This window comes from Salvelinus namaycush, chromosome 23 (assembly GCF_016432855.1).
Source record: "Salvelinus namaycush isolate Seneca chromosome 23, SaNama_1.0, whole genome shotgun sequence".
In the NCBI taxonomy this organism is placed as follows: Eukaryota; Metazoa; Chordata; class Actinopteri; order Salmoniformes; family Salmonidae; genus Salvelinus; species Salvelinus namaycush.
The window spans coordinates 39,160,254-39,187,821 of NC_052329.1; the positions used below are offsets into that span (position 1 = coordinate 39,160,254).

The 27,568-nt window shown below is 43.5% G+C and overlaps 1 protein-coding gene across 1 annotated transcript; it reads right to left on the reverse strand.

The window, feature by feature from the left end:
- Positions 1–767: 767 nt before the first annotated feature.
- On the reverse strand, positions 768–26,280 carry LOC120018706 (tetratricopeptide repeat protein 9B-like). Its single transcript, XM_038961908.1, has 3 exons — positions 25,896–26,280; positions 1,095–1,277; positions 768–862 (listed from the first exon to the last, which is right to left on the reverse strand). The coding sequence occupies exons 1-3, from the start codon at positions 26,278–26,280 to the stop codon at positions 768–770; spliced, it is 663 nt and encodes a 220-aa protein (XP_038817836.1).
- Positions 26,281–27,568: the final 1,288 nt, after the last annotated feature.

Below are 27,568 nucleotides of genomic sequence, written 5' to 3' on the forward strand. Positions count from 1 at the left end.
GAAATAGAGACAAGATACTACAAGCTGAAAACGAAAAAAAAGATTGATTGAACATGAGCGCAAAGGCCGGCTTGTCTGAAGACTATTCCGTATTAAAAAGACAGCGATGTAGCCTGCTAGCTAGCCTGATCTGTACTGTACTGGGGGGACAATCTCTCTCAGGGACAAGTCTGGGTCAGTGGCTTTCAGACCTCCATCCATTGTGACAGGGCAGGGGTCAGGGTGTACAGTTGAATTGGCCTAAGGTCTTGATATGTGTTACACCACTTCCTTTCTCCTAAACTCCTTCCCCTGCCCTCCCCTGGTCCCTTTCCCAACCCTGGACCTCTCCTCAGTCCTCACATCGAAAGAGAAAGAATAAATAAGAAATTATACTTTATTTGAAATTTTTTACACCTTCACTAAATTACGCAATGTTCTTTGATCATATATATTTTTTAAGCAGTTTTTTCATTCGGACAACCATGACTGTTTTGTATGAGTATAGTACAGTATTTCCCTTTGCTTCGTTTTTTCTTTGTTTGACAGTCTGCATCTGGGGTACAGAACAACAGCGCCTGGGGGGAAGAAGAGAGACAAGGAGGAGAAGAGAGGGGGGAGAGACAGGGCTTTTTCTGCCCTGTTCTTTTACATGGTTGTAGCGCATCGCTCGGGCCAGTCATCAATGGGACTGGGCTCCATAAAGGAGGAGAGGAGGTCAGAGAGGAGAGGTGACGTAGGATGGGTCGTAGCATAGGCCATAGTGATAGAGGCCAAAAGGGCACAGGTTAGCCAAGGGCCTCTTTGCCGCTCTCTCGCTCCCGCTGACCCTCCCTACTCATCTTCATTTCCGTCAACTGGATATACCGCAGCACGTTTGTGTCTGTGTCATTGAAAGGGAGGGAGAGGAAGAGCGAGAGAGAGAGAAAGAGAAAGAGAGAGAGAGGAGAGAAAGAGAAGGAGAGCGAGAGAGAGAGAGAAATAGAGGGAGATAATTGTTAGTGTTGCAGCTGGCATTAGGTGACATGTCCTGATAAGATGACATGAGTAAACCAGATTCTCTCTTTACTGACAGACAATGAAAAACACTGACTGGCAGTACTGTCTCAGCCTACCTGAGGGCTCGCGGTTCTTGGCGTCACGCAGGTAGCGCAGGGCACATTCGTAGTCGCCCAGGTGGTAGCAGGCGATGCCGGCGCGGTACATGGCCTTGAAGTGGTCCTGCTGGTGGCCCAGCACCTTCAGGCAGTACTCCTTCACACGCTCATAGTTCACCAGCTCTGACTGCAACAGGCACGCTGCACAGAGACAGGGACGGAAAGAAAGGAATCAGTCATTTCTGTACTATTGTGCATTCCTTTGAAAATGTTGCTTGGTTTGCTCTTTTCGTGCCAGTATAGCTTGTCGGTATCGGACTGAATTGAGAGAGAGGGGTAAAAAACAAAAAGAGTTTGGACAGGTTGGGGAGCGAGAGAGAGAGCGAGAGCGAGAGCGAGAGAGAGAGAGAGAGAGAGAGAGAGAGAGAGAGAGAGAGAGAGAGAGCGAGAGAGCGAGAGAGAGAGAGAGAGGGCAAGAGCTGATGTGCCACGCCTTTTAAACAGAGTCCAGCTACCGCACTACTTCTTCAGGATGAGAGGGAGATAAAAATAGCTAGAAGCTAGGACGCTGCAAAAAACAAAATCTGGTCAATGTATTACACATTCAAATAGAGAATTTAGCTTATGCTGTTGAGTCCATTTAAAAAGAGGGAACTGCTGTTGAACTAACCCCGGAAAAAGAGGGAGGAATCTAGCTAACTTAGCACACCTTTAGAGTGAAGGATTATTACTGTAAAGCTTTATTTTCCTGACAGGGCAGACATGAAGTGGGAAGAGGGGGATGAGATAAGAAAGAGAGAGAGAGTTAGAGAGAGAGAGAGAGAGAAAGAGAGATGGAGGGTTGAGGGAGAGGAGACAGGTTCACAGGGAACAGAAGACAGATACAGGTGATATATGTGGCAGGAGATAGTGATGACACTATTGAGATAAGGAAAGGTAGAGTTTAGAGAATAGCACTTTGGAGACACTGTGTTTCATTGTGGTCATTAATCGTATGGGTGTGCCTTACAGCAGCACTTTTCACCAGCTAATGTCTGTAACGTCATTAGTACACACACGCGCGCGCACACGCACACACACTTTATTGCAGCTTTCAGTTCAGCGAAGCTGTTACATTTTTGACAGTGGGTCATCTCAGGGCTTTCTGTTCACTCAGTCCAGCGCCCAAAAGCTCTTGGTTGGTTTTAGCCTATAATTTTGATTGACAATTACTACTCCTCTGCTCTCCTCCCGTCATACTTATACCCGCCCCCGTCATACTGAAGCCTGTGTCAGTACAAGAACATCTCTGTATTTTCTCTTATATCTCTTTCCATCTGTACCCCTCCCTCCCTCCCATACTCTCATGACGTTTCCCTTGATCCTCCACCTCTCCCTGTCTTCATCACTTTGTACTAGTCTCCTCTAACCTTTCCCTCTCTACCCCCCCACCACCACCACCTCCCTCCCTCCCTCCTCTGTCTCTGCCCTTGACACACAGACAGCTCTGTGAATAGCATGAGTCAGGGTCTATTAGCTGGGAGCCAGGGTGAGTCAGGAGTGAGAGACCGGGAGGGAGGGAGAGAGAGGGGGACAGGGACGCAGTGGGAGGAGGGAGGGGGACAGGGGGAGATGAGAGGGGGAGGGTTATGCTGGGAGACAGTATGTGTTCCAGCGCTTGTCACCTTCCTGTAACTCACAGAGGTCTCTGGGAGAGTGTGTGTGTTTGTGCGTGGCGAGCGTGGCGAGCGTGCGTACGTGTTTGTGTCCTGCCAATACGCCAATTGACAACAAGATAGGATAAGGAAATGGAGCCATGTTGATTACTTCTAGCTTTGGGCGTCTGACTGCAACACAAATGCATCACTCTAAGTAACGCTACATCCCATCCAATAGAGCTCTACCTGTTTGTGTTCTGAGACGGTCTACACACTGTCTACAGACTGTAGGTAGAGACCTGCTACACAGTTCATTTCAGTCCTCTCCAGAGTCAACAGACGTCAAGTACTGGGTCGTTCCACGAATGTAGTAGATTTTGGATAGTGTAACTTAGTAAATAACTGCACGTTACCGAATTGTAACTTTTCGTCCTAAAGAGCACATGTTCAACTTCATAAAACACATGTTTTCTCATCTCAAGGGGTTAAATAAAATAGATGAATATAGTTAGTGCCAATGAACTGCTATTAAAGTTAGTGTTGACCGTATGTATCACGGTTGAAGATTTCATCTTAAATCCGCCATAAATCCCCTTGTGACAGGGGGAATGAAAGCATGTTCTGTGCAATAGAGAGAGGCTATTGAATGCAAGTTTCACTTCTTCTTTTTTACAGGGTTGACGTGTTATGCTCAACGCGCTGCGCGCATACAAGCACGCGCGTACAAGCATGCGCACATAGTTCAAGCGAGTTCAAGTTATTCGAGCCACTAGGGAGCTAAAATAGAAAGCTAGGGGATGGAGAACTCTCACGTTTGATAAGTGGATATGACTCAGCAGCTTTGAGATCACAACAGAGGAGCCAAAGGTCAAATCATTTCCTCAAACTCAGCTGCTTTTCTAAACAGTCTTCCTGCCAGCCACATCGGATTCCCTCTGTGCACTCTAGATATGAACCATATTAGTTTTTTCCATCCAGCCAACTATAAAAACATGGCGGACATTTCCCCCCATCTTGCCTCCCTTCCTCCCATCCATCCATCATCCTCCAGGGGTAAGGGAGCCAGTAGAGTACGGGAAAGCTTTCAGTGGATTCAGTTACAGCACATAATGGCCTATGCCATGGCTAAGGCTGTTAAGAGTGTTCTCTTTTCTCACAAACACACACGCACGTACACACAAACACATGCACGCAAGTGCACGGGCACACAAAAATATGTATCGAAATGTACATAATTAAACAGTGTAAAAACATGGGCCTGAACAAACACAGGTAGAAATATGCATGCACACAAAAACACACGCACAAAAACACACACACTGCACCCTGACCACACCCCACTGAGCCGTTAGACAGATGGATGGGTTGTCAGGGTAAACGCATCGAGGGCTGCATCCGGACACGATGTGATAATGGTAGTATCGTCAGAGCCGGCAAAGCATGGCCAAAAGGCTACTCCACATCACAGCACGAATGGACTTTTCCCTCTACCCTGCTCTTCTTTCCTCACGCCCAGTTTATTCCTTTTCACAGGAACCTAAAATAAACTCTCACTTCAATCCATTGTTATCATCGCGCATCCACTCATCTAGCTCTCATCACAGAGAATAACACAGAGACAGAGAGAGACAGAGACAGAGACAGAGACAGAGACAGAGAGAGAGAGAGAGAGAGAGAGGGGCTATCTAGGGAGAAGCCAGGAAAGAGCTGAGTCTAAGTGGTTTGGTGATGGCCTTGTGCACATTGAGTTAGTGTCAGTGTCAGTGATCTGAAAACACCCTCTCTCTAAGGATTCTCTCTTTCATATCGCTAAGCACCACACCGCACTGGGATACTGAGCAGACTCAAAGCAGGAGGAAGAGGAGGAAGAAGAGGTGGAGGAGAAGAAGGGAGGAGGTGAAGAAGGGAGGAGAATGATAGTGCGACATACTTGGGAAAATGGTGGAATTTACAAGTTCTTAAATCTTTTTGGGGAGAAACCTAACAGGTGCAATGACAGCTTCTGAGTGAAAGTGAGTGTGTGGGTGTGCGTTTGACAGAGAGAGAGAGAGAGAGAGAGAGAGAGAGAGAGAGAGAGAGAGAGAGAGAGAGAGAGAGAGAGAGAGAGAGAGGGAGAGGGAGAGAGAGAGAGAGACAGAGAGAGATGCAGCGAGTGGTTTAACACATTCTCGGAATCCTCACACTAATGTGCCTGGAGCATTTTGTCTGAAAAACAGAAGACTGCCTTTTATCCCAGAGCGGGGGAGTCAGAGATGGGGAGAATAGATGTCAGAAAGAGAGAGAAGAGATTAAAGAGAGAGGACAAAGGAGTCTGATCAAAATAAAAAGATCAGACCACAAAAGAAGAATGAGAAAAGAGCGAGAAGCATTTAGAGTGTATGAGGAGAGAGAGAGAAATAAGCTCTGTTGTGATAAACAACGAGAGAAATAAAGACGTTGAGGGGTAATAGTGATAGGGAGACATACTCTAGTGTAAATGATGGAGTGAGGAGGGGCGAAGAAAGAAATGGTCGAGAGACATGCCAAACAATGTAAAGTATGAGAAAACTCAGCATCGATCGACTGCCAGCGCTCACTCTTCCTGTCTCTTCCCACTGCCTGATGAGGCCTCTCTCTCTTTTTTCTCCTCCCATCTCACTCTCTTTTCCTCGATCCCCTCACACTCTCTGTCTGTCTGCCCCCCCCCCCCCCCCTCACCTGTCCCTCTCTCTCTCTGTCAGGGCCAGCTGTGAGCTGGCTAATTTAAAGCCACTGATGATGGTGGTGATCAGTTTGCTGTCCATCATTTTATAATTAGTTCACACATCCATTTTCACACTACCTTACCTGCATCAATCTCGGACTCCGTCTATTTGTCATCCCGCCGCTTCCCCATCTCCTCTCCACTGTGTCATCATTGACCTCGGACACTCACTGACCAGAGTGGATATAGTGACCGCTGCCTCCCTTGAATCACTGACACACTGCCTTGACTTTCTCTCTCTCTCACATATTTTACACTTGCACAAGCATGTATTAATACACATGAGTGAATTGGAAATGTATTTTTCCCACACACACCCTCCAAGAGTGGGAATAGACATTGAATGTACATCTGAGCCCAGTGGGGGAGTTAACCATTATCAACAGCAATCCTGGAACAATTAGGGTTAAGTGCCTTGCTCAAGGGCACATCGACAGATGTTTCACCTTGTCAGCTCGGGGATTCAAACTAGCAACATTTCACTTAATGACCCACCGCTCCAACCGCTAGGCTACCAGCTGCCTAGAGCTATGAGCCTGCCCCTGAACCCATGATAAAGCCCGACTTCGACTCCACAAGAACATGCATGTATTGGCTATCTGGTATCTGCACGTCAGAAAATGTAGTATGTTGGTAGACATAAGGATCTAGTACCTAGCTGATACTCAGTGTTCAATAGTTTGGATATCTGGTATCTGGAGGTACAGAGGGTGGGTACTCCACTCCAGCCCTCGTAGTCCTACCAGCCCAATCAACACACACACACACACACACACACACACACACACACACACACACACACACACACACACACACACACACACACACACACACACACACACACACACACACACACACACACACACACACACACACACGTGTGAATATAAAGCCTGCAGTGTTATCACACTTCAACATGGCTACTCTCTGCATACACAGATTTTCTCCAGGCCCGCTAATAATAGCTCCCTAAGCACCAGTCTACAGTGAATGTGTGTCTCTGTCATTCAGAAGGACAGGGCAGGGCCGGAGCTGCTGCTGCTGGCTGCCTTTAGCAGCAGACTGGCTCCAACGAAGTGACACAGCACTGTCCTCCTCTCCACCCTTCTATTCCTTCTCTTTTTTCTTTCTCCTCCTCTCCCTTTTGCACTTGTCTACCTCTGTCTCCGTCCTCTTCTCACCCAGTGTTTTTGTGTCTTTTTCGTTCTCCATTCAGCGGGTTTCTTTCCCTTATCTGGAAAGAATGTGAAATGTCAGAATAATAGTAGAGAGAATGACTAATTTCAGCTTTTATTTCTTTCATCACATTCCCAGTGGGTCAGAAGTTTACATACACTCAATTAGTATTTGGTAGCATTGCCTTTAAATTGTTTAACTTGTGTCAAACGTTTTAGGTAGCCTTCCACAAGCTTCCCACAATAAGTTGGGTGAATTTTGGCCCATTCCTCCTGACAGACCTGGTATAACTGAGTCAGGTTTGTAGGCCTCCTTGATCGCACATGCTTTTTCAGTTCTGCCCACAAATTTTCTATAGGATTGAGGTCAGGGCTTTGTGATGGCCCCTCCAATACCTTGACTTTGTGGTCCTTAAGCCATTTTGCCACAACTTTGGAAGTATGCTTGGGGTCATTGTCCATTTGGAAGACCCATTTGCAACCAAGCTTCAACTTCCTGACTGATGTCTTGAGATGTTGCTTCAATATATCCACATAATTTTCCTCCCTCATGATGCCATCTATTTTGTGAAGTGCACCAGTCCCTCCTGCAGCAAAGCACCCCCACAACATGATGCTGCCACCCCAGAGGTTCACGGTTGGGATGGTGTTCTTCGGCTTGCAAACATCCCCCTTTTTCCTCCAAACATAACGATGGTCTTTATGGCCAAACAGTTCTATTTTTGTTTCATCAGACCAGAGGACATTTCTCCAAAAAGTACGATCATTGTCCCCATGTGCAGTTGCAAACTGTAGTCTGGCTTTTTTATGGCGGTTTTGGAGCAGTGGCTTCTTCCTTGCTGAGCGGCCTTTCAGCTTATGTCAATATAGGCCTCGTTTTACTGTGGATATAGATACTTTTGTACCTGTTTCCTCCAGCATCTTCACAAGGTCCTTTACTGTTGTTCTGGGATTGATTTGCACTTTTCGCACCAAAGTATGTTCATCTCTAGGAGATAGAATGCGTCTCCTTCCTGAGCGGTATGACGGCTGCTTGGTCCCTTGGTGTTTATACTTGCGTACTATTGTTTGTACAGATGAACGTGGTACCTTCAGACATTTGGAAATTGCTCCCAAGGATGAACCAGACTTGTGGAGGTCTACAATTGTTTTTATGAGGTCTTGGCTGATTTCTTTTGATTTTCCCATGATGTCAATATAGAGGCACTGAGTAAGAAGGTAGGCCTTGAAATACATCCACAGGTACACCTCCAATTGACTCAAAGTATGTCAATTAGCCTATCAGAAGCTTCTAAAGCCATGACAGCTTTTTCTGGAATTTTCCAAGCTGTTTAAAGGCACAGTCAACTTAGTGTATGTAAACTTCTGACCTGCTGTAAATGTGATACAGTGAATTAATTATAAGTGAAATAATCTGTCTGTAAACAATTGTTGGAAAATTACTTGTGTCATGCACAAAGTAGATGTCCTAACCGACTTGCCAAAACTATAGTTTGTTAACAAGAAATTTGTGGAGTGGTTGAAAAACGAGTTTTAATGACTCCAACCTAAGTGTATGTAAACTTCCGACTTCAACTGTATATATATATATATATATATTACCTATGAAGTTGATCACATTAATATTTCTTCACTGGTAAGCATAATTCAAACCCCGTCAGATGTAATCTCCAACATCCCTGTCAAGGTTTCAGGGAGAATTTCAACATAAAAAAAATCTATTAATTTATTCAAGTCTGTCACGCCCTGGCCTTAGTATTCTTTGTTTTCTTTATGTTTTTTAGTTAGGTCAGGGTGTGACATGGGGAGAGTATGTGTTTTGTAGTGTCTAGGGGTGTTGTATGGGTATGGGGCAGAGTAGAGTAATGTTGTCTAGTTATGTCTATGGCTGCCTAGATTGGTTCTCAATCAGAGACAGCTGTCATTCATTGTCTCTGATTGGGAGCCATATTTAAGGCAGCCATAGGCAGTAGGCTTTTGTGGGGTGTTGTCTATGTCTATGTTGCATGTGTGCACTTAGTTCTGTTTAGCTTCACGATCGTTTGTTTTGTTCATTTTGTAAGTGGTTGTTTTTTCCTTCATTAAAGAAGATGTATTTTTCACGCGCTGCGCCTTGGTCCTCTCTTTCTCAAGAAGACGATCGTGACAAAGTCCTGAATGCTCATTGATTGATAGGACTGAGGGGCATCATTTACACCCCTTGTTCCAGTTATACCAATGAGCTTCCTGGGTTGCTGTATCCCTGCAGTAGTGAGACAAATGCAGACCCATATCGTCGTTAGACACACACACAAACACACATATATACTGTATCATCCCTTATCATTAGACCCTCTTGTTGCTCGTCTCAGTGTTTCAATATGAGCCTCTGTGTACGTGTATGCCTCGGTGACATCCACAGCACCCTCGGAGGCTTCCATCCGTCTATGGAGTGCTGAAGACGAAACTGCCAAACGAGCAGAGAAACAAGTGTTTTCCTCCACGCCTCTCTAATTGCCATCCCCGGATGGCGCCACAGCGCTTCTCTCTTGCCACTCTCCCTCCCTTACTCCCTAAACCTCAACCGCGCATCCACTGCATTGCTACATCACCCATAATAGTAGCGGATTCAATTCATAGCTCATCTATTGAAATATTCATAAGATTGAAATAGCTATCCTTGTAATTACTTCATCAGCAGTAAGATGACATCAGCATGCCCAATGTGAATAGTGCTCTCATATGTATGGGCTGTGGTGGTCATGTGTTTTGTCAGCCGGATATTATCATGCAAAAGCCTGCCGGTATTGACGTTAATTTAACATAAACGCTTTTAGCATCTCCTGGGCTCCATGCATACAAGCCTCGTTTACAAGCCGTTGATGCGCTGATCTACTTTTAAGTCGAATAAATCAATTGAATTATACCCCATCACAATAAATCTATTCTTTATTGTATTTCAGAAGAACAGAATATGATTATGTTATCTGGCTATGCACCATGCTATAGGATGTAGGCTTGTTAATTTAGCCGACAAGATATGCTTATAAGTCCCGTGCCATTATGTTTATGTTATATGATTTTATAGTAAGAAGAATATAACTGAACTTGGCTGAATAAAATAGAAAGTTGATTTTCCTATTCCGGAGCGAGTGTGCATATGAAGTGGCCACGTTGATCGTAAAAGTGATCATTTTAAACAGGGCCTATACAATACATGTAGAGTTATTTTGGCAATTTAAGTTGTGAATGATGCAAACCTTAGAACATAAATCAAAACATATGGGCTGCATGATGCGACTACAGGCTATTGATGATTTGAGAAAGTCTGCGCTCTGTTCTTTGCCTCAGGCGACACACGCTGTTCTCCCATGTGATCATATTTTCACCCATCAGACTACTCTCACTTGAATCTTGTCTTTACTAATATGTCAAATTAGTTTCGATTTAGAATGTCTCATTATCAAATGGGCAGGAACAGGGGCAGGGGGAAAAAAGACGTCATCTGTATGCACGCGAATAGCGAATGGAGGCCACTTTCCCGCCGGTTAGTTTTAAACTCATGCTAGCATAGGCTACTCCGGTTATTTCACTCCACACATCAACCACTGTTTGAGGAGCATGAAGCCTCTCGCTGCGCGACTGGGGGTATTCCTCCCAAACTCCGTATGCCATGGGCTCTCCAACCCTGTTCCTGCAGCTACCCAGCTCTTCATTTGGGAAACCAAGTGAAATCTGTTCGCGAAAATAGATAGTGAAAAAAAAAATCGCAACAAAACATATTTAATTAAACTGTTGACTCTCTATGGCACTGCAGAAAGCAATGAGGGAGAGAGCGGAGATGGCAACGCGCAGTGGTGAGATATTCTGTAGCAAAAGGTAATGTGTCAGCATATTAATTATGAAAATATAAGAAATTCCCTATTACTAGGCTATTCAAAATCATTTTAGGCTAATTTGTTTAAATTTGGAGTATAGGCTAGAACAATTATTTACCAAAGACATCTTAAATTATATATTTTTAAATGTTTTTCTGCCATGAGTAATATGCGGTAGGCTATATGTTATATAACGCACAATCATTATTTTAATTCAGGGTTATGTTTATCTTGGGCTCATATATAGGCCTATGCAAAAGTAGGGCTGTGGCGGTCACGAAATTTCATCAGCTGGTGATTGTCAAGCAAATAACTGTGGGTCTCATGATAATTGACCGATAATTAACAAACACATTTAGCGTCTCCGGGCTTATACACAAACCATTAAAAAAAGTCTAATAATAAACCATGGAATATAGCATACACCTTCACAATAAATCCATTATTTATTTTAGACAGGTCTAAAGAAGCATGATATGAAGAAAATGTAGTCTACTTCAGAAGACAAGAATAGCATACTGAGTTGTCCTTATGTTAGGTCCAGATGTGGCTATGCCAAATGGCTGTGGGCTACACTAGGTCATTTAGCAGACATGATTTGCTTATAATTCCGTGGCATTATTTTATAGTATGAAGAATACAACTGAACAAAGCTGAATAAAATATATTATATTTTCTCCAAACGATTTGAGAGAGTGCGCACATGCGTCTATTCTGTATTGAGCGGTTAATAGAGAAATATGTACTACAATATGCTTAATTTAGAGTTATTAATGTAACTTTAGTTGTTCTACAAACGTTGGGCTATATGTTTTGATTTGTAATACATTGTAAGCCTGCATGATTAGACTCTAGTGATGATTTGAAAAAAGTTACTTGAAAGGGATGAGCTCTGCTTAGTTTTTTGGCGCAGGCTGTACACACTCCAATAGTCTATCATTCACAATTTGACAATCATTTGATAATGCCTCGACTTTCACGCAGCATCCCCTTTGTGGCCGCAATGCATCCTAAAGAAATCCATGCCTTTTGCGGCCCGGATGCTACGTTGTGCCCTTCTCCCTGAGTGTGCTACCCACTGAGTGTGCTACGCAATCCGAAGCGTCTCTCACTCGCACCGCTCTTCGTCACGTGATCGAGTCTTTCTCACAGGCTACAAGTTAAGACAGACACATCCGGGACACAACTGCCCGCATCCTTATCCAATTCTGAGGCACATATTGAAGATATTGGAAGAACTGTCCATATTTACTTTTCGTCAGCCAACAAGATGAGAAGGCCTAATGAACAGCAAAAGCACTAGCCTATGTCAATCTACCATTCCCCATAGTACAAAAGTCCCTATTCTATTCTGTGAATACATATTCCGAACAGTCTGGGACAGTTGTGGGATGCGATAGATCCCAAATTAATACAACCGCTAGTTTAATTTTTATTTCTTTTATGCAATGTGGCTTATGCAACAGATCAGAACGTTTAGCTTAAAATGTTGATGAACTATTAGGCTATTTCTTCACATTATAAGCACAGAAATGTGCACATGGTAGTAGACTATAAGCATGAATGTTCCATTAGCAGAAAACACCATTATCAAAAGTGACCAAAAATGCAATTATGCATGTAATGCTTTTATTATGAAGGTGCATTTTTATGGTGAAAATTAACTTCCCCAAACTTGAAACTCATGCGCTGCTTATATATGCCAGTTAGGCTCTACACCCCTTGTAAAGCTGATTAATGTGCTTAATTTTAAGAAGTTATTTGGCCACTTTAGTTGTGATACAAACCTTATTAAAACATATAAGCCTACAGGCTAGGCTACATGAGAGGTGTGCGACTATGAATCGAACAAGTCGCAAAAAAAAGGCATCGATTCTTATGCTGGGCATCATTCACAAGTGATAATATATAATTCACAAGTGATAGGCTTATATTGTCCCCAATCAGACTATTCTTGATTTAATCGTGTCTTTACATGTACTAAATAATATATGCGTATCATTTGTTAGAATGGACCATTATCATGCACCTGTATCGAAACAGGGGCAGCGGAAAAAATACATGTCATCTATGCACTTAAATAGCGAATGGAGGACGCTTTTCCCAGTGGTTTATTTTCATGGCAGCCAGCTAGGCCATACTCCTGATCTAAATATAGTAAATGTGCTTAATATTAGGAAGGTTGAGAAATACATTTAGTCGGCCTATCCTATAGAAAGCTGATGGGATCCTCTTCTTTTTAATAGAGGCCATCACTCTGTTTTCTCCCGCAATTGGATAGCCTATAGAAATGTTGCACAACATGAGCTGATGGGCTCTCATTAACTGTTTGATTAGATTTTCGAATACATTTGCATTGATGTCAGAGTGATTAGAGGGACAAAAGAGTGCTGAGTACCAGGCAGTTAGCAAGTTTGGTAGGCTGCTAATGACCAGCAGCAGCATCAGAGCTTGGAGAAGCCTAATTACGTGACTAAACAGTTATGTGGAATTTGACTGCCTTCATGACTCGTGACCACCGGCGTGGTGGTAATACGTTCACCGAAACAGCACTAGGCATAAAGCTCTAATACGCATATGGATGTTTTGAAATAATCAGAAAGCGCTGTCCATTTCGTTGCGTTAGGCTTTGAAACAACATCTCCAATGACCATGTTTTCCACTCAGTTTCATCCCATTTAACTGTTTTCTTCAAACTGATCATCACAGTGAGGGTGAGTTATAAAAAGCACATACTGTTTCGATGATAAATGTTTGATGTGATTTTTGATAGCATTGCATTGATGTCAGAGTGGTTAGAGGGACAATAGTACCCTGAGTACCAGGCCATTAGTGACCTGATGATAGTTGGGTACTAACAACGCATGTCCAGAGTGCATAAGAGGAGATTACCATGACTCACATGGAATTTTACTGCAGCTATGACTCATGACTGCCAGTGTGGCGGTAATACAGTCACCGCAACAGCCTTACTCGTATGACTTTACTGTACATCAGTGCCATGCCCATTGGCCATTTCTCCATTTGCATGTGGTTACAAGCAGTGTTTGTGTGTGTGTGTGTGTGTGTGTGTGTGTGTGTATGTTGAAGTGTTGTTGTGTTCTCCAGACAGAGGGGACTATACTGTATGTCTGGGTCCCTTGTGTGGCACTGTGATGATGTTGTGGCCTTCAGCAAGCGAATTAACTGGACATCGGTGTGCAGCAGAGAGAGAGAGAAGGCTGGCCTGGCTAGGTGGATGATGTCACTGAGGACAGACAGACAGACGCTATCTTTTGCCGTTAGCGCAGAAGACCCTCCCCCAACCCGGACGACACTTGGCCAATTGTGCGCCGCCCTATGGGACTCCCGATCACGGCCGGTGTTGACACAGCTCCGGGGTCGTACCCGGGTCTGTAGTGACGCCTCTAGCACTGTAGTGACGCCCTTAGACCGCTGCGCCACTCTCTCCCCCCAGGCATAAGGTACGGACAATGAACACAATTGGATTTTATCGATGGCAATTTGAATGCACAGAGATACCGTGACAAAATCCTGAAGCCCATTGTCATGCCATTCATCCGCCGCCATCACCTCATGTTTCAGCATGATAATGCACAGCCCCATGTCATAAGGAACAGTACAGAATTCCTGGAAGCTGAAAATGTCCTAGATCTTCCATGATCTGCATACTCACCAGACATGTCACCCATTGAGAACGTTTGGGATGCTCTGGATCGACGTGCACAGCAGCGTGTTCCAGTTCCCGCCAATATCCAGCAACTTCACACAGCCATTGAAGAGGAGTGGGACAACATTCCACAGGCCACAATCAACAGCCTGATCAACTCTATGCGAAGGAGATATCGCCCTGCATGAGGCAAATGGTGGTCACACCAGATACTGACTAGTTTTCTGATCCTTGCCAATTCGTTTTTTTAAGGTACCTGTGACCAACAGATGCATATCTGTATTCCCAGTCATGTGAAATCCATAGATTAGGGCCTAATACATTTATTTAAATTGACTGATTTCCTTATATGAACTGTAACAGTAAAATCTTTGAAATTGTTGCAGTTAGCGTTTATATTTTTGTTCAGTGTACATTTCCGGTCACTGGGACCTTGACCTTCATTTTTAGTCAGTCCAATGGCCTTGCTTATTTGTGCCAAATATATGATCGAAAAAGCTTATTTAAATGTGGAGATAAATAACCCCTTATTCAACGGAGAAATTTGTTTCCGGTCACTAATGATTCAATATTTCAGTGGGTCATACCCACTGGGCACAGATGTCAGTTCATCGTTTAGGTTTGATTTACAATTGGTTGAGTTGTCAACTAACGTGAATCCACCAAAAAATTCCACCATTGAATTTAGGTAAAAAGTTGGGTGAAAAAAAGATGAAATTCCCTTACATTGATGACTTTTTTCAAATCCAATCAGTTTTCCAGGTTGATTCAACGTCATCACATTGAATTTGTTGGGTTGAAATGACGTGGAAACAACGTTGATTCAACCAGTTGTTGCTCAGTGGCTAGGCCATATCATTTCACATATGAAAGCCAATCACCATAAAAAATACTTGAGTAGACGCTAAGATTTTTTTTTAAAATACAAAAAATACAAATCTCAGAAAATGCCATTTAGGCTGCTGTAATATTGACAAAAGGTCAAGGTCATTGTGATTGAACATATTCAGTAGGTTCCATATAGACTGAGTACACCAAACATTAGGAACACCTTCCTAATATTGAGTTGCACCCCCACTTTTGCCCTCAGAACAACCTCAGGGTATGGACTACAAGGTGTCGAAAGCGTTCCACAGGGATGCTGGCCCATGTTGACTCCAATGCTTCCCACAGTTGTGTCAAGTTGGCTGGATGTCCGTTGGGTGGTGGACCATTCTTAAAACACACGGGAAACTGTTCAGTGTGGAAAAACCCAGCAGAATTGCAGTTCTTGACACAAACTGGTGCGCCTGGCACCTACAGTACCAGTCAAAAGTTTTGGACACACCTACTCATTCAAGGGTTTTTCTTTATTTTTACTATTTTCTACATTGTAGAATAATAGTGAAGACACCAACATTATGAAATAACCACATATGGAATCTTGTAGCAACCAAAAAAGTGTTAAACAAATCTAAATATATTATCTTCAAAGAAGACACCCTTTGCCTTGATGACCGCTTTGCACACTCTTGGCATTCTCTCAACCAGCTTCACCTGTAATGCTTTTCCAACAGTCTTGAAGGAGTTTCGACATACAGTATGTTGAGCACTTGTTGGCTGCTTTTCCTTCACTCTGTGGTCCAACTCATCCCAAACCATCTCAATTGGGTTGAGTTTGGGTGATTGTGGAGGTCAGGTCATCTGATGCAGCACTCCATCACTTTCCTTCTTGGTCAAATAGCCCTTACACAGCCTGGAGGTGTGTTGGGTCATTGTACTGTTGAAAAACAAATGATAGTCCTACTAAGCGCAAACCAGATGGGATGGCGTATCGCTGCAGAATGCTGTGGTAGCCATGCTGCACATGCAGAGATCATCCGTTCACCTACTCTGCGTCTCACAAAGACACGGCGGTTGGAACCAAAAATTTCCAATTTGGACTCATCAGACCAAAGGACCGATTTCCACCAGTCTAATGTCCATTGCTCGTGTGTCTTGGGCCAAGCAAGTCTGTTCTTCTTATTGGTGTCCTTTAGTAGTGGTTTCTTTGCAGCAATTCGACCATGAAGGCCTGATTCACATAGTACCTCTGAACAGTTGATGTTGAGATGTGCCTCTTACTTGAAGTCTGTGAAGCATTTATTTGGGCTGCAATTTCTGAGGCTGGTAACTAATGAACTTGTCATCTGCAGCAGAGGTAACTCTGGGTCTTCCTTTCCTGTGGCGGTCCTCATGAGAGCCAGTTTCATCATAGTGCTTAATGGTTTTTGTGACTGCACTTGGAGAAACTTCTTGAAATTTTCCATATTGACTGACCTTCATGTCTTAAAGTAATGGTGGACTGTCATTTCTCTTTGCTTATTTGAGCTGTTCTTGCCATGATATGGACTTGGTCTTTTACCATATAGGGCTATCTTCTGTATACCAACCCTACCTTGTCACAACACAACTGATTGGCTCATACGCAATAAGAAGGAAAGAAATTCTGCAAATTAACTTTTAACAAGGCACACCTGTTAATTGAAATGCATTCCAGGTGACTACCTCATGAAGCTGGTTGAGAGAATGCCAAGAATGTGCAAAGCTGTCATCAAGGCCTAGGGTGGCTACTTTGAAGAATCTCAAATATAAAATATATATTTTTTGGTTAGTACATGATTCCATGTGTTGTTTTATAGTTTTGATGTCTTCACTATTATTCTACAATGTATAAAATAGTAAAAAATTTAGAAAAACCCTGGAACGAGTTGGTGTGTCCAAACTTTTGACTGGTACTGTACTTCCATACCCCGTTGAAAGGCACATAACTGTTTTGTCTTGCCCATTCGCCCTGTGAATGACACACATACACAATCCACATACACAATCCAGTCTCAATTGTCTCAAGGCTTAAAAATCCTTCTTTAACCTGTCTCCTCCCCTTCATCTACACTGATGGAATTAGATTTGACAATTGATGAGAAATTAAAACTATTGAATCCATTTTAGAATAAGGAGGTAAAGTAAAACAATTTGGAAAAAGTAAAGGGGTCTGAATACTTTCCGAATGCACTGTATGTCATGGAAAGAGCAGGTGTTCTTCATGTTTTGTATACTCAGTTTATACCATTACATATGTGGATATTAAAAATAACCTTATAACAATAATAATTTGTGCAAATTTTGACTGAATTTGGTTCAGTGGATACTGAGGGAACATAGGCCTGAGGGAACATAGGCCTGAGGGAACATAGGGCTGAGGGAACATAGTGTGGTCCCCGCCTATATTAATAACATGCAGCTTTCTGGATAAATAACAAGTTGTCTCTCCTGTTCACTGGAGCGCAGTGAGTTAGATATGCACAAATGATTCTTACATATTCTCATTACTGTAGCTGTTGACCAAAAACACTCTGTATGTTCTTACTGCATCTCTCTCTCTCTCTCTCACTGTGAGAGTGTCAGAGAGGGCATCTGTTTCAGTCTCCTCTAAGCTAATGGCGTGACTTTCAACTGAAGACTAAAAAAGGCCCTCCCTCCTTCACAGATGACTGGATCATATTTATTGCCATAAACAAGAGCACTCCAGCTCTGCCAGGGCGATAATATAATACCGTTAGCCTTGGACGTGATTTCTCATCACCATACTTACAATGACAAATGATACGCAAATGCAGCAATGAAGAACAACGTAACATACTCCCTCCTCCTCCCAGAGGTCAAAAAGGTCCACCAAAGTCCCCTCACTCTTTTCTTCCCCCTCTCTCTCTCTCTCTCTCTCTCTCCATCTCTATTCCTCTTCTAATCTCTTCATATTAGAAGATAACAGTTCCCTTAACATTCTGTCCAGTTTCTCTCACTCTCTTTCCCCCACCCTTCCCCTCTTCACGCTCAGCACCCCTTCTCTTGGCTCCTTGACCCTCCTCCTCTCTCTCTCTCTCTCTCTCTCTCTCTCTTGTTCCCTCTCTCTTGGCTGCAACGGAATGGTAAAGAGGAGAGTACAGAATGCCCAGTCGAGCCCCCACAGCGAAGCTATGCCATCTGCAGACCTGGCATAACGCAGCCATGGCTCTCATACAACTACGCAACCTCTGAACTGCCAACATACGAACCAAAGAAAAACACCATCCCCCATTCCTCCGTTTCACCCTCATCTTCCTCTCTCCTCCACCCTCCTCTTCTTCCATACACTTCATACCCCCTGTCTCTCCCTCGCTCTTCCTCTCGCCCCTCCATCACCTCCTCCATACACATCCCCCTCTCCATCTCCTCCTCTAGTGACGTTATTGGCAGTGGGTGAAAGGGAGGAGTTTTTCTGCTCCACTCTGGTTTTATAAGAGGGGGCTGACTGGACTGTGTAGCAGGCTAGGCCTCGTGACAGGTAGCACCCCCTCTGCAGTATTATATAGCACTGAGGACTAAGTCTGTGTCCTAGATGGCGCCCTATTCCCTATATAGTGCACTACTTTTGACCAGGGCCGGATCAAAAGTAGTGCACTACATAGGGAATAGGGTGACATTTGGCCAGAGGCTCTGACAGTATTATATCCCCGTTCCCTTCTGGAATGAGATTAAGATTAGAGGGTGGTGTCATGCACCTCAAGATTGTTGGGGAAGTGTAGCAATACTGGGAGTCAAATGGAACTCCCAGTAAATTGACTTTTATCTTCTTCTAAGACTCTTGGTTGTCTATTCCTTGTCTGGGGAGAAACGGATGCTGATGATACTGAATCTACACACTCATTGAAGTTGCGTTACTACGGGGTCCTGTAATTGCAAGTCAAGGGTCACAAGTTCATCGACGGTCTCAATGTAATAGCCCTGAGTGGAAATGGATGTGGTGAGAAATATTGACCCTGCGCATCAGACACGGATACACACATGCATGCGTACACACACACATACACACACACACTGGCCAGTGATGGAGCTAAGGGAGATTGTGTTGATACACCCACTACCTCCAGTTAGTTGTAAATGAACCCCATGAGCATTCTAGGAGCCTGATGGATTAGTAGAAACATGCCGCAGTGAAATGTTAATGGACATCGATGAAATAATACACAGTCCAAACCTTCTAAAGTGTCCATCATGCCCTCATCGCAGCTCTTTGGCTTAATGCATTGTCTCTAAAAGAAAGCCAATCTCCTGAAAGAACTATGGGTGGATCTGCTGCTGAGTGGTAGAGCTCACACACACACACACACAAACACACACACGCACACACACACGATCATCATGGCAGTAAGAAGAGCATTCGAGAACAGTGTATAAAAGGTGTTGGGTGTTACGAAACATCCTGATGGGTGAATAAAAGGTGTTGGGTGTTACGAAACATCCTGATGGGTGAATAAAAGGTGTTGGGTGTTACGAAACATCCTGATGGGTGAATAAAAGGTGCTGGGTGTTACGAAACATCCTGATGGGTGAATAAAAGGTGCTGGGTGTTACGAAACATCCTGATGGGTGAATAAAAGGTGTTGGGTGTTACGAAACATCCTGATGGGTGAATAAAAGGTGCTGGGTGTTACGAAACATCCTGATGGGTGAATAAAAGGTGCTGGGTGTTACGAAACATCCTGATGGGTGAATAAAAGGTGCTGGGTGTTACGAAACATCCTGATGGGTGAATAAAAGGTGCTGGGTGTTACGAAACATCCTGATGGGTGAATAAAAGGTGCTGGGTGTTACGAAACATCCTGATGGGTGAATAAAAGGTGCTGGGTGTTACGAAACATCCTGATGGGTGAATAAAAGGTGCTGGGTGTTACGAAACATCCTGATGGGTGAATAAAAGGTGCTGGGTGTTACGAAACATCCTGATGGGTGAATAAAAGGTGCTGGGTGTTACGAAACAAGCGGTTCCGCTCATAACGTTGTGCCGCTGCAGCTGCAACCCGAGGCTGTGACTCATGACTCACGCACCGATCGCAGCCAATCACGCGGAACAAAAGAATAATTGAGTCAGAGATCAGAGGAAATGGGCCGGGGAAAAGACGGTTCAATCTCCCTCACAAAAGGAGTTAGCACCGGACTCATGTTTTTTTACACTGACGTCTGTTCTCTACAGCAGATCTCTCTTTATCTGAATAAGCAATCTGTATTGTTTAAAATGATCTAATAACCCAGCAACTGCTTCCTGCTGTTTTTATAGTCTTCCTCCCCAGTCAGCACAAGACGTTGAAAAGACTTATTTCCAACGCCTTTTCAACGTCTTTCGCTCATAGGGTCTCATTCTAGGGAAGTGCTTTGAGTGCCATGTACGAAAAGAACAGTGGGAAAACTGTTAGTATATTGGCTGTTATCATATGTATCTGTGAGCACAGTATGTGGTTTGGGTGGGTGGGTGTGCTGCCTGCGGAACATGACTCATCCCAAAAACCGCCAACCTGCGTGGCTGACGGTCTACCTCTGGCCAACATGTTGCAGCACCATTTCCAGAGCGGCTACAGCCTGGTGTAACCCACTTAGAAACAGTACCACACCCTCATGGGGAAACAGCATGTTGGCTCTTTTAAGGGCGACGGCAAATAGGCCATTCATCTCAATAGCTCTCTCTCAGACAGAATCAGGTAACAACACTGTACGCACAAACCTCAATTTTTCTGTTACTCTCACTCCCTCTCTATTTTCAGTAAATATTCTTTCTCCCAAACCACCATCACAGTCGTATGCAGTTCTTTATTGTTTTTGTCGTTCGCACACAGTTTTCTCCTCTCTTTCTATCATTACTTGTCTCCTTTGATGTCGGCTTCTCTCCCATCACCTGTCTGGGATCTCTGTCTCAAACACAATCGCTGTCTGCGTCATGCTGACGGCAAAATCGCTGCATTTAGTGAACATTTCTGGGCCGCCTTTGTCCGGGTAGCCATGTCATTTAAAAAGGTGCTGTGACTGGCACAAGACAGACAATAGTCCTGTCCTTGTCATAACAAAAGTCTAGCACACACACAAAATGAGCTTGCACATCCCTGTACAAAAAACAGACAACACACACACAGCAATGTCAGCATTGGCACTGTGATAATGGCAGGGCGAGAAGCAATCTGTGTACCCCCACCCTTCTCCATATCAGATGGTTAGCTGCTGTTCTTCCGAGGAACGATCGCTGAGACAAACAGAATCACCCACAAGCACACACAGACACACACACACAGAGGCGCTGGAGGTGAGGCTGTCCACTCTGTTGCCCCTGTATCATGCGTCTGAAAGTAAGACAGCTGGCCAATCAAAATGCTGCCTAACTCAACACGACACGGGCCACCTTCTGTCCAGCAGGACTCTGGGTAGCCAGACCATTGGTAGGGTGGAGAGGTCTCCAGTATTATTAAATGTGTACGCATATTGTATTTTTATTCAATCTAAAATAAAACACAGATTGAGGGAGAGGTCACAAAACAATCAAACAATCTTTGTTATTGTGAGAGGTGAGAGCAGAATGCAGTGATGGACATGAGAATAACAACAGGAAAAGGCCCAGTGATGGTTGCCATGGTAAATATGCCCCTCATCACCCACTGAACTTGCTTTCCCTCTTCCCTTTCTTTCTCCCTCTACTTCTCTCTCTCCTGCTCTCGTTTACCCTCCCTGTCTTTTAACCTCTCTTTCCATCCTCCTCCCTTCCTCTCTATTTCTCCTTTCCGCCAGGGTAGCTCCCCCACAGGGCCCAGGCAGAGGGTCATAAGAGGGGGCAGAGAGAGCCGACCTTCAGCCTGTCACGCCAGTTGAGCCAGGACCCAGCGGAGACAGAACACAGGGAGACACAGCCAGCACCAGAGCAACCCAGCCTGCCTTTAACCCATTTTATGTTTTCATGTTAACTGTTTGTTAGAATATCTTATAGATTCTTCTAAATAATAGGGTGCTGAATCCTCGTAGATAGTCAACAAAATGAACAATACAGCACCATAAAGTATATCATATTATAAACTGGGTGGTTCGAGCCCTGAATGCTAATTGGCTGACAGCCATGGTATATCAGACCGTTTACCACGGGTATGACAAAACATGTATTTTTACAGCTCTAATTACCTTGGTAACCAGTTTAGAATAGCAATAAGGCACCTCGGGGGTTTTTGATATATGGCCGATATACCACGGCTAAGGGCTGTGTCGAGGCACTCACCGACGCATCGTACATAAGAACAGCCCCATTGGCCATATACCACACCACCTCGGGCCTTATTGCTTAAGTATATCACTGACCAAATAGATTTAACAATAATAAAGGTATATTCAAAAAAAAGGATGTATATTTTTATAGGTATGTGTATGCATATACATTTGAGGTCGGAAGTTTATATATACCTTAACCAAATTGTTTACAGACAGATTATTTCACTTATAATTCACTGTATCACAATTCTAGTGGGTCAGAAGTTTACATACACAAAGTTGACTGTACCTTTAAACAGCTTGGAAAATTCCAGAAAATGATGTCATGGCTTTAGAAGCTTCTGATAGGCTAATTGACATCATTTGAGTCAATTGGAGGTGTACCTGTGGATGTATTTCAAGGCCTACCTTCAAACTCAGTGCATCTTTGCTTGACATCATGGTAAAATCAAAAGAAATCAGCCAAGACCTCTGAAAAAAAATTGTAGACCTTCACAAGTCTGGTTCATCCTTGGGAGCAATTTCCAAATGCCTGAAGGTACCACGTTCATCTGTACAAACAATAGTACGCAAGTATAAACAACATTGGACCACACAGCCGTCAGCAAAGGACCTTGTGAAGATGCTGGAGGAAACAGGAACAAAAGTATCTATATCCACAGTAAAACGAGTCCTATATCGACATAACCTGAAAGGCCGCTCAGCATGGAAGAAGCCACTGCTTCAAAACCACCATAAAAAAGCCAGACTACGGTTTGCAACTGCACATGGGGACAAAGATCGTACTTTTTGGAGAAATGTTCTCTGGTCTGATGAAACAAAAATAGAACTGTTTGACCATAATGACCATCGTTATGTTTGGAGGAAAAAGGGGGACGCTTGCAAGCCGAAGAACACCATTCCAACCGTGAAGCACGGGGGTGGCAGCATCATGTTGTGGGGGTGCTTTGCTGCAGGATGGACTGGTACACTTTATATGAATATATTGAAGCAACATCTCAAGACATCAGTCAGGAAGTTACAGCTAGGTCGCAAATGGGTCTTCCAAATGGACAATGACCCCAAGCATACTTCCAAAGTTGTGGCAATATGGCCTAAGGATAACAAAGTCAAGGTATTGGAGTGGCCATCACAAAGTCCTGACCTCAATCCAATAGAAAATTTGTGGGCAGAACTGAAAAAGTGTGTGCGAGCAAGGAGGCGTACAAACCTGACTCAGTTACACCAGCTCTGTAAGGAGGAATGAGCCAAATTCACCCAACTTATTGTGGGAAGCTTGTGGAAGACTACCCGAAACGTTTGAACCAAGTTAAACAATTTAAAGGCAATGCTATCAAATACTAATTGAGTGTATGTAAACTTCTGACCCACTGGGAATGTGATGAAAGAAATAAAAGCTGAAATAAATAATTCTCTCTACTATTATTCTGACATTACACATTCTTAAAATAAAGTGGTGATCCTAACTGACCTAAGACAGGGCATTTTTACTTGGATTAAATGTCAGGAATTGTGAAAAACTGAGTTTAAATGTATTTGGCTAAGGTGTATGTAAACTTCCGACTTCAACTGTATATGGATATAAATATTTACCCAAAAAAGATATGGGGGATTGGAAATGATGCAGACAATTACATTGATGGAAGCTACAATCTTTCTGCAATATTAAACTGATCCACGCCTAAAATAAAACATTTAAAAAATGTAAAATAAAGAAATAGATTTCACAATGCATTATGTAACATTTTAGCCATACTCTCATGTAGACAGACTACTGTCACTGTGGTAAACAATATTTATACTGTCATCATTAGACCCACAGACACATCTAATCTCCTATAGGCCAACTCACATGTGCCAGACAGACTACTGTATCTGTTAAAATCAAATCTCATACATCTGTTTCATAGATTATCTGGCAGTAGGCAATCTCTTAATCTCACATCTGTTGAATAGATTATCCTGTTTCTTACTCAAAGCATTACCAATAACAAATATGTGTAAACTCAGCTTTACTCAAATCTCATTGTTAAGAGATTTTAAGTTTCTGAGTAAAATATCAGTTTATCTTTTCAAATTACACTACACATACATAGCCTATTTAACTGACACTTGTGGTTGGTTTGACAGAGGCATTAACCTTGATGACCAGACATGACAATGATGACCTGAAAATACTAATATTGTCAATTATTCTAACCAAAGTGTTGTGAGTTTCAATTCACTAGCTGCGTTTACACAGGCAGCTCAATTCTGATATTTTTTTTCACTAATTGGTCTTTTGACCAATCAGATCAGCTCTTTTGTCAATAATTGAGTAAAATATCAGAATTGGGCTGCCTGTGTAAATGCAGCCATAGTGGCATATCACTTGTATTTGTAAGGTAATTTTAGGATCCATTTAGACAGATTTCACCTGTAAACTGGGATGGTCCACACCATGTTTTTCCACCTCAGAGCATGTGAACTGTTTTTGTAACAACACAGCTGCACTGTGGGAGGCATCATGTGTTGGATGATATGGCAGCATATAACCCCCAGGCTCCCACTGTGTGTATTTGTGTCCCTTTTCCACAGGATGTACACCTCTTCACTCCTGCTAATATAGCCTTTCCACTGACTACAGCCGATTACCATCAAATCACTAGTTTCCCCGTGGCTATCAAAGGAATTAACTGGGGGGGGGAAAGGTTTGGAATCAAGAGAAGCAAACAAATTACTTGAATGGAGCACAACAAAGAGAGACAGACAGTGAAAAAAACCCTTGATAAGAATCGCAAGAGGAAGACATGGCTTGAGACAAAAACAACTCGAGCACACAAATGATAATGTATTATAATTAACCTTTGTACTGTTTACTAATAAAATAATGATTAGGGCCCAGTGCAGTCAAAGATGTAATTTTCCTGTGTTTTATTTACATTTCCACACTATGAGGTTGGAATAATACTGTCACATTTTGAAAATGATAAAGCCCTTATAGTGGAAGAGCTGTTCGAAAAGACTGACTGAAATGACAGCCTGTTTTGGTGGGATGGAGTTTTGGCCTGCCTGGTGACATTACCAGGTGGTAAATTAGTTAATACACCAATAAGAACGAGAGTTCCAAACCTCTCTGTCAATAACAGGTAGTTTTAGTTTTTTCCACCCTACTCTAACCACTACCAGACAGTCCTAGCCAAATTCTTGCTTGAGGAATTCCTCTATGCTAAGAAGCTATTTTAGTTTATTTTTGACCATTTTTTTATTGAAAAAAAATCACAGTAAGGTACTTAATTGTTACCCAGAAATTATATAATATTGAGATAAAAATGGCTGCATTAATCGAGATTGGCAATACATTTCACGTTGAAAGGACAGGAATATCACACAATGAAAAAAATGGACACATTCGCCATCTACCTGTCTATATTCAGCTCCATTGCGCTGTCCACTGTGCAAAGCGCCAGCTATTAATGTATTATTAAGCCTATTCTTATTAACCAACCTCATACAGGCCTCACAGCTGCGGAAATTATGCTTGACACTGGCTAATTGTCTAAACGAGTTCCTTCCTAACCCCGTGAACCGGAACGAACAATGGCAGAATCTCAGTATACGAGCTGTCCATGCTCAAGACCCGCGACGCTGAGCAACACCACTGACTAGGCTAGCTACTCACCTGTCAGGCTGTCGTAGCACTCGATCTCCGTGATCTCCACGGTTCTCCGCTGCTCTTCCGTCAGCTTGACGGCGGCTTGGCTCAGGAGGTTGACCTGGGAGTCCGTGCTTCCATCCACTAAATGCACCCCTTTCAGCTGCAGCAGAGCCCGGTGGTACTTCCCTATCGCTTCCCGGAATTTCTTCTCCTTGTAGCAGCGGTGGCCCTCCACCTTGAAGTCAATGGCTTTCTGTATGTTTGCCTCCATCTCCATCTGTGCTGAGCCGGCAAGACACCCTCCTCCACCACCTCCAACGCCGACGTCTCCCGCGGCCGCCGCCAGGCTCCGGCCCCCCGCCTCTGGGTAGCTCTTCAGGCTCTTTATGGAGTGCTGTTTTGCTTCCATCTCTCTCAGTGGGCACGACTGGACCGGGCCATGCTGTTCCGACGAAGGTCTATTTACTCGGAGAGGACTGGAGCGGCGTGCTGTGCATAAAGAATGCGCGAGACAGGCAGGCAACAACAATAAAGATGAGAGATAGATAATATAAGGAGAGGGTGGTCTAAAAACCTAACACGCACCGCGCAAATAGGCTATAAGCTATCAAAACAGCTTACACAAATTCAGACTACCGTAAATTGTATTTTATATAAAAATCACAAATAATTGGCTTGGATTCCTGAATTACAAGCTCTCTTCTTCTATCTATTTTTGACCATCGCGCGAGAGGATGCCTTCGATTGTGTGTCTGCGCTCGAGCCCCCGGCATGCGCCGCTTCAGCACCACAGCCAGCGGACTCAGGCTCGCGCGTGATGCATTGTGGGGGGAAAAAGAGGAGTCGTGCGGAGTTCAATCGGATCTTTCACCTTAAAGCTGTAAGCAATCTTCACTTTGATTCATATGATCAATCAAGAGTCATGATGGATGGGTGCAAAGAAACGGAAAATAAAACTAAAAGCAACACCAACATTTGTAATCAGGAGTTGAAATTACTGTATGAATATGCCGGGGGTAGAGACTAAATCTATTCTACAAATCTGTCGTTTTAAAACCTGTAATCAACAACATGATTGTAGTAAGCCTATGCGCTCTAGCTCTGATCCAAATGGCAAGACTTGTCAATTGCGCAAATGAAATCAATGAACTCAAGACTATTCCATATACACTATACATACAAAAGTATGTGGACACCCCTTCAAATTAGTGGATTCGGCTATTTCGGCCACACAGCCATCCAGTGGCGACTCATCATTCAGGGCAGGTGGGGCAGAGTTTTTTTGTGTGGCGTTAATACATATCACATATCAGTTTGTAAACAATGTATAAAAAAAATGTTAATAAAGCCGCATACAAACATGATCTCGACAGGTAGCCTGTGGAAGACACATTTCAGTTGAAATCATTCAGTTGTACAGCTGACTAGGCATCTCCTTTGCCTTTTCTTTTTTGCTTTCTTGAGTAAGGCAGCTCCAAAATGCAGGTGTTTCAGCCTAGCTCAGTGCTTTCCGTGGTGGTGGGGCAGCTAGCGGAAAATACTGAGCGTAGGAGTTGGTGATGTTCTCTAGTTGTGCCGTGATTGGCTCAGTGTTCTGTCACTCATGGGACACTACGTCAACGCAAAATCTACAGGTAGAGCTAGAAATTCAAGCCCCTTGGGTGCTGCCATAGAGTTACATTAGAAGTGCCCATCCA